This window comes from Suricata suricatta, chromosome 14, assembly GCF_006229205.1.
Source record: "Suricata suricatta isolate VVHF042 chromosome 14, meerkat_22Aug2017_6uvM2_HiC, whole genome shotgun sequence".
NCBI lineage: Eukaryota > Metazoa > Chordata > Mammalia > Carnivora > Herpestidae > Suricata > Suricata suricatta.
This window is the reverse complement of record NC_043713.1, coordinates 264,763-273,177: the sequence shown is the minus strand read 5'-3', so window position 1 is coordinate 273,177 and position 8,415 is coordinate 264,763. Positions and strand designations below refer to the sequence as shown.

General features: G+C 51.1%; 1 protein-coding gene across 2 annotated transcripts in view; it reads left to right on the top strand.

The window, feature by feature from the left end:
• Window positions 1–8,036: 8,036 nt before the first annotated feature.
• The window catches only part of HSBP1L1 (heat shock factor binding protein 1 like 1), a 4,856-nt gene continuing 4,477 nt past the window's right edge, over window positions 8,037–8,415 (top strand). Inside the window, exon 1 of one of the 2 annotated variants that reach the window (XM_029922495.1) lies at window positions 8,037–8,345. In XM_029922495.1, coding sequence (XP_029778355.1) covers window positions 8,295–8,345 — 51 coding nt within the window. In that variant the 5' untranslated portion in view covers window positions 8,037–8,294. The remainder of the gene's footprint in view (window positions 8,346–8,415) is intronic. The other variant, XM_029922496.1, reaches the window with a different exon arrangement.

Here is an 8,415-nt window from a genome sequence, read left to right as displayed (position 1 = left end):
CAGCTCCAGCTCCAGCTGAAGTGACTTCAAGGGGATGGAAGGGCCAGTGCCCTCTTGTGCCCTTTTGTTTTTCACTTTCCCCTTTTGGGAGCCACACATTAGAGAACAGGGCACTGAAAAACAGCTGTCTGTGTGGGCAAAGTTAGGAGTGACTGTGCACGCCCAAGGGAAGGCTCAGAAAAGACCTGCGAAGACATCAAATTCACACCTCAGGCTGACACCCAGCACAGAGCCTGCCACAATGAAAAGAACAACAAGAAACAGCAAACCCTGGGGAAGGGGGAGAATCTGATTTCCAGAGTAAACACATCATGAGATTTGAATGTCCAGCACTCAGCAAATCACAAGGCACATAAAGAAACAGGAGACTTTGGCCCATTAAAAGGGAAAAGATAATTCAACAGAACCTGTTGCTAAAAAAAGACCCAGTGTCAGATCTACTAGACAGACTTTAAATCAACTGTTTTGAAAATGCTCAAGGACCTGAAGAATGACAAAGTCAAGAAGACAATGTGTGAACTACCGATAATGAGAAAGAAAACCTAACGAGTAACCAAAAAGAAATTCTGGAGCTGAGATTACAGTAACTGAAATGAAAAATTCACCAGATAAATCAAAGGCAGATTTTAAGCAGACAAAGGAGAGAATAGTTTGAAAAATCTGTCTTGCTTCAAACTGTACACAGCTCATGGGGGCTTGTTCGTTATCCGTATCAGAGCCAGTGGAAGTCTGTCACTAGGGGTGGGGCCGGGGCTTAACTCAAGTCCTTCTCTCCTGTTTCTCGAAGTCTTTGCTAAATCACAGCTTTTGCCCACTTGGTCACGCACTGAAAGCCCTGGAGGCTTTAGAGCCACCCCAGGGGCGCCTGGGTGGCTCAGCCAGCTAAGCATCCAACTCTTGATTTCAGGTCAGGTCATGAGCTCAAGGTCGTGGGATTGAGCCCTGTGTCCGGCTGTGGGCGGACAGTGTGGAGCCTGCGTGATATTCTCTCTCTCTCTCTCTCTCTCTCTCCCTCCCCCCCCCACTCACACGTGCTCAATCTCTCTCTCAAAACAAAACATTTAAAGCCACCCCAGAGCACTGCCAAGAGGACGGCACTGAGTCTCGGCGCCGTGCTGCCACGTTTGGGAGCCACTGCTTTAAAGTCACAACAGTGCAGGAAGCCCTGGTGGTTCAGGAGACCTGCTTCCAGGAGAGGAGCCTTCTAGAAAGGGGCCAGATGGTGCAGCAAATAAGTAGTGGATTACAACATGGTAGGTAATGTATTAAAGTGTGAAAAAACTATGAAAACTAAATAATTATAAAATTATTGAAAATTATGAAAGCATTGCAACTATTTTAGAATAAAAAGCAGGAAGCCTTCTACTCAAATCTGTGTACCCAAATCTGTACCCCAAAAGAACCCCTTTTCTAACAGATTTTATAAATGAGAATCCGCAAACATACACAAAGGGAGAGACGGGAGAAGGGAGCCCCACATCCGACGCTAGCACCTCCCGGAGAACACGAGATAAAACCCAAAGACAGCAGTCTGACTGGCAGGGTTTGTCCCGTCTCGGCAGCTGCGTGCACCTGCGGCCCGCAGCCTGGCACAGGGGCAGCCCTGCGATGAGGGCCTTCACGTGCAGCCGGGGGGCACCTGAGCCTTCCCTGGCATTGAAGCCTCAGGGACAGACCGCCTCTCACATTTGGTCAGACTATGATGCTCTCATCTATCAAAATTTTAGTTTCCAATTGAGATAAAGCTTGGTTGCCTATTTAGCTTGTGCTCTTGTCCTTGATTTCATAAGTATGTACTTCGGCCTCTCTTTTCTTCTCTGATCCACTTAGCCTTGGACCCGCGGGACGCAGCCCACACCATCTGGTCTCTGCAGCTCCCTGGGCCCACTTCAAGTCCTCATGTCGCAGATGCCCCAAGTCCACTACATTAGAGGATTTTTCTCCCCAAACCTAGTTCCTTACGTGTAATACTCTGAACAAGGTGGGTTTCTAGTAAGTGATGCTTGCTTCCATATCAGTGAATTTGTCTCCCATGGATGCAGGATGATGACTTTGCTCTCTAACTCACCAGGACAGGGGAAAACCACCCAGGTGCCAGATGTGGAATGACAGATCCTGTTTCTCCAGCAGGGGCTCAGGGTGGTGTCTCAGGGTCATCAGAGACTTTCTGAGTTGGTTCTCATTGGACCAGAGAGATTACCGTTCAGAAACATAAAACATAAATTTAAAAACACAGAGGTTTCCCAGGTCCTCCGATTCCTTTTTATTTTTTAAGTTGAAATTGCATATGTTTTTTTGTTTGTTCACTTTGGTCCTGGAATTCTTATCCTAGGGTTTGAGGCTGGAAAAAGTTGTACTTTAAATAACTTTGTTTTTATTAAACTTTTTTTTTGAGGGGTGCCTGGGTGGCTCATTCGGGTAAGCCTCCGACTTTGGCTTAGGTCATGATCTCACGTTCGTGGGTTTGAGCCCCGCGTTAGGCTCTGTGCTGATAGCTCAGAGCCTGGAGTCTGATTCTGGTCTCCCTCTCTCTCTGCCCCTCCCTGCTCGTGCTCTGTCTCTGTCTCAAAAATAAATAAAAAATATTTTAAAAAACAAACTTTAAAAAAAAAATTTTTTTAATGTTTTATTTATTTTTAATACAGAGAGAGAGCATGAGAGGGGGAGGGGCAGAGAGAGAAGGAGACACGGAACCGGAAGCAGGCTCCAGGCTCTGAGCTAGCTGTCAGCACAGAGCCTGACGCGGGGCCCGAACCCACGAACGTGAGATCTGACCTGAGCCGGAGTCGGAGGCTCAACCGACTGAGCCACCCAGGCGCCCCTAAACTTTTTTTTTGAGAGAGAGTGCAGGGGAGGGGCAGAGAGAAAGTGAGGGATAAAGAGAAAGATCATGCAAGCAGGGGAAGGGCAGAAAGAGAGAGGGAATCCCAAGCAGTCTCTACCGTCAGCACAGAGCCGATGCAGGGCTCATTCCCGTGACAACTGGGATCACAACCTGAGCTGAAATCCAAAGTCAGACCCTCAACCCACTGAGCCTCCAGGCACCCCCTGCCCATTTCCACTTTTTTTGGGCATATGCCCGGAAGTGGGGTTGCTAATTCATATGGTGATTCTATTTTTAACTTTATGAGGACCTGCTGCATCACCGCCCACAACAGCTGCTCCGTTTTATGTTCTGACCAGAAATATGCAAGAGTTCCACCTTCTCCACATCCTCACCTCACCCGTCACCGTGTCTCTGATCACTGCCGTCACAACCAATGTGAAAGGCTGGCTCACTGGGGTTCGGATCCGCATGTCCCTGGACACCAGTGGTGTCGAGCACCCTTTCGTGTGGCCACTCGCATGTCTCCTTTGGAGAGATGTCCAAGTCCTCTGCCCGTTTTTAATCGGGTTGTTTGTTTTCTTGTTGTTGAGTTTTAGGAATTCTCCATATATTCTGGTGTCAATACCTTATCTGATATATGACTTGGGAATGTTTTCTCCCATCCTGAAGGTTGCCTTTTTATTCTGTGGATAGTATCCTTTGATAGATTTTCTCAGTGCGACACCCTGCTCCCTGCCCTGCACTCCGTAATCTCAAACAACGTAGTGAAGTTTAGGGTGAAATGGGTAATAATATTTGCTTTGCATGGGTTATTGTGGAGATGAATGAGAAAGTGGAAAAGAAAAGTATTAGCCCCTCTTCCAGAAAGAGCATTTGGGTTTCCCCCTTCTACAACACTTTTCCTACCCTCCCAGGTCAGCTGACACACCTTGTGCCCCAGTTCTGTTCCCCTAGAGTGCCTGGGAACCTGGAAGTGCTTGCAACCCCAACACAGGGCCAAGCCTTTCTTTTCCTCCCCCCAAAGTCATCCAGCTCCCTCCCACCCTGGCCCAGCACTACCAAGCATCATGGGGGTGCAGGGTGTTACATGATGGGCTTGTCCAAATGCAGAGTCTTGGGGTGCCTCCATGGCTCAGTTGGTTGGGCATCCGACTCTTGATTTTGGCTCAGGTCATGATCCCAGGGTCATGGGATTGAGCCCTGCCATCAGGCTGCTTAAGATTCTCTCTCCCTTGGGGCGCCTGGGGGGCTCAGTTGGTTAAGCTTCCTGCTTCGGCTCAAGTCATGATCTTAAGGTCCGTGGGTCTGCGCCCGTGTGAGGCTCTGTGCTGACAGCTCAGAGCCTGGAGCCTGCTTCAGATTCCGTGTCTCCCTCTCTCCCGGCTCTGTCTCTCAAAAATAAGTAAACATTAAAACAAATAAAATTAAAAAAAATCAAAAGACATGAGGGGCACCTGGGTGGCTCAGTTGGTTAAGCGTCCAGCTTCGACTCAGGTCATGATCTCATGGTTTGTGGGTTCAAGCCCCACATCAGGCTCTGTGCTGCCAGCTAGCTCAGAGCCTGGAGCCTGCTTCAGATCCGGTGTCTCCCTCTCTCTCTACCCCTACCCTGCTCCCACAGTCAGTCTCTCTCTCTCTCAAAAATAAATGAAAAGAAAAACATAAAGAAGATTTTTAAAGGGGCGCCTGGGTGGCTCAGTCGGTTAAGCCTCCGGCTTCGGCTCAGGTCAGATCTCACGTTCGTGGGTTCGAGCCCCGCGTCAGGCTCTGTGCTGACCGCTAGCTCAGAGCCTGGAGCCTGCTTCCAATTCTGTGTTTCCCTCTCTCTCTGCCCCCCCCTCATGCTCTGTCTCTCTCTGTATCAAAAATAAATAAAACATTAAAAAAAAATTAAAAAAAAAAAAGACATGAAAAGTGGCAAAATGGCCATGCTTCTGAAAAGCTATTTTTTAAGCTTATTTATTTTGAGAGAGAGAGACTGAGCACGCCCATGTTTGGGGGCGGGGGCAGAGAGAGAGGGAGAGAGAATCCGTGCTTGGGACTGTCAGCGCAGAGCCCCACCAGGGGCTTGAACTCCCAGATGGAGAGATCATGATCTGAGCCAAAGTCGGCCACTTAACAGGCTGAGCCACCAGGCGCCCCTAAAAAGGTATTTTAACAGCTTTATTGAGATATAATTCACAAACCACATATCCACCCACTTGAAGTATATAATTCAGTGATTTTTTAGTTTATTCACAGGGTTGTGTGCCCATCACCATAAGCTAATTTTAGACGATTGGCCCCAAAAGAAGCCCCTTAGCTATTGAGCAGATGTCGGGGCCCTTCCATCCAAAAAGCCTGCAGAGGTGATCCCACTGTGACGGCAAAGCCTCCGGGGGGAGCGTATGTAATCGCAAAGTACTTAGCCTTGTCTAGGAAGGCGCTACCCTGGATAACGGTTGGCCCTCCCCCCATTTGAGGATCAGGACAAAAGAACGAAGGTCCTGGGAGACTGGGGCACAGTGCTGTGTGGCCTTTGGGACCCTGCTTCCCCTGCTTGAAATTGTGTGCGCTTGACTGCTTGACCTAAGTGGATCAGAGACTGGCGTTAGTTCTCCTATTATTCATACCACTTGGTAATTGTGGTTTCAGTAAATGGGCAGATTTTCTGACTGAAACTTCCTCCCTAGTTAGAGGCACTTTACTCACAGACCATTGTTTGAACCTTTAAAGAAAAATAGCCTTGTCATAAGCTTCAGTCAATATTACACTATATACGCAAAATAGGACTCCCGCTGATGTATTTTTAGTGATAAATTATGTTTTTTGATCTTCTGTATTGTACTTCATTTGTCTTTAACTTTCTGTTCTCTCTTCCGTGAAAACAATGATCCTTTCTGAAACACGTGATTCCTAAGAAGTTACAAACAATGTAATCATTAAAAGAAAGATGTAATCACCTTTGGTATACAAGACACTAAGTTTCACAGTAAAGTGTGGTCTCTTCCACCATTCACGTTGTCGGTGTTCTTTCTTATAGATATTTCGCCGACACCAACCCCCTACTCAGAGACCCTTAGACCCTGGTGCGTGGGCTGGTCCCCCGCAAGCAGAGACTCCCTGTGCCCCTCCTCCCCACAGCCCCCCAGCCCCCAGTCTGCCTTCCCCTTCTGTGGAGTCAGCAGTTCTGGACATCTCAGGATTGGAAGCTGGTCCGATATGTGGCGTTTTGTGACGGGCTTCGCTCGCTCAGCATGCGGCTCCCCAGGTCCGCCCGCCTTCCAGCACCTCACAGTGCCTCCTCCCTTCTTATGGCTGAAGGCGGTCCACTGGATGGAGGGGCCATGTTTTGTTTGTGCGTTCGTCTCCTGGCGGGCTTCCGGGCTGCTCCCTCGTAGCCCTTGCTGGCGGTGCTGCTGGGAGCATGTGCCACGCGTGCGCTGCCATTGTAATGCCCAAGATTTCTTTATCGTCCCCCAAAACCAGAAACCGCCAGGGAGACCGAGTCACGCAAGCAAAAGCAAAGGGCTTTATTACAGGCTTAGGCCCATCGGGGCCTAAGCTCGGGCTCACACACGCCACCGGCGTGGTGGACCCATGCGGAGAGCCCGGAACAAAGGGGGGGCAGGGCTTTTATAGTTTGGGAAGGGGGAGTTACTGGAATCTGTGACACAGGTACAGTGATCCAATCATTATTATACAATATTATTGACAGCAGATTTATCCAACTACAACATTTAGAGTGTTAACCAATCACAGAGTGGACCCAGGACCCAGGATCCTCACGTAGGGTGTAACTAGCCTTAAGCAATAAGTGATTACCTATAGCTTCTATTTCTAGGCCTGCCCTTAGGAATGTTAAGGGTATTACAAGGGTGGTCCCTCTTGCCTTGGGCAATGTGTGCCCTTCTATTGTCTCATGGAGTCAGTTTCAGACCTGCGTCCTTACACCATTTCTCTTGTGTCAGTGTCTGGAGTAGAACTAAGGTCATGCGGTAACTTTACGTTTAGCTTTACGTGGAGTTGCCGGAAGGTTCTCCGCACTGGCTGCACCGTGTCACATCTGACCAGCAGGGTGTAAGAGCACTGACTTTGCCACACCCCCGCCAACACTGTCATTTCTGTCTTTTGATTCTAGCCGTCCTAGTGGGTGTGGTTTGATGTGCATTCTCTGGATGAGGCTGGGCCCCTGGCATTGGGGGTGACCCAGAGAAGCACGGTCCTGACCACAGAGCTGAGTCCAGAAGGGTACAGACATGTAACCAAAACAGGGACCTGGTAAAAACAGGGTCCTGGGGGTCTTCACGAAGTGAGCCATGAGCCACAATCCAGACAGGCCTGAAGGGTGCTAGAAGGAGAGAAACGTGTTATGAGGTCTTCCTTTCAGGTTTTCAATAAAATCAGAACCGGGACACAGTGTTGGTGGTGTGCAAGGACTTGGTCGGTCCTCGGGTTTAAAGGTGACCATAGGAATGGCAAAGCTTAAAGACATGGCTTTAATGGATGGGTGACTGTGGGTCCAGCAGGGGGTGCACACAGGGACCCTGTGCAGGCCTCAGGGAGTCACCAGGGTCTCCGGGACCTCGTTAGACGGCTGAGGGCACTGCATAAAAACCAAGGGAACATAAAGACAGAAGGAAGGCTGGTGGGTGCCAGGGGCTGGGGCGGGGACGGGGTTCAGGCTGGCTGTGCTGACCTGCAGTGCGGGAGGTGGCGGTGGGCTGTGCCCTGGTGCTCGCCGCCACCCACCCTGCATGTGGTCAGGTGGCCAGGACAGGGAAGGTCAGGGGTGTGCACTCTTGATTTCAGCTCAGGTCATGATCTCAGGGTTTTGTGGGTCTGACCCGTGTGAGGCTCTGTGTTGACATAGCGGAGCCTACTGGGGATTCTCTCTCTTCCTCTCCCCTGCTCAAGCTCTCTCTCTCCTTCCTCCTCCCTGTCCCCTGCTCAGGCTCTCTCTCCCCCTCTCTCCACCCCCTTCCTCCTCCCCCTCCTCTGCTCTCACTCCCTCAACACAAAAAATAAAAGACGGTAAATTCTAGACTGTGTATATTTTACCATAATAATAAAAAGACGGGCTACCTGTCTAGCTACCCTCTTCCATCTCTGACGCAATGAAAACAGAGCAAACCAGTCCTGCAGGGGGGAAGCTGTCAAACAGGACAAGCTACCTTTTCCCAGCACAGGGTCTCCCTTCCCAGGAGAGGTGACCTCACCTAGCCCTCCCCTCCCCGGACCTCCTCCCAGGACCCGCGGGTCCCCGGCGCGCACGGCCACGCCCTGCCCAGGAATTTCCTCCCGGGCCCTTTTCCGGCGTCCGGGGGTCAGGAGCACACCCGGGCTCTCCCCGCGTTTTCCTCCCGCCGCCCCAGCCTCTCTGCGCCTCGTCGCTGCGGGGATCTGTGCGGGTGGGGTGCCGCCGGGACCCCCGGCCCACCTGGACCCCTGCCCCGCGGGACCCACCTGGACCGCCCGGATCACCGACATGGACGCGCGGGGACCCAAAGCCCCGGGCGGGGACGCGCTGCGGGACGCGGTGAGTGGGGACCCCCCCCCCCCCCCCCCCCCCCCCCCCCCCCCCCCCCCCCCCCCCCCCCCCCCCCCCC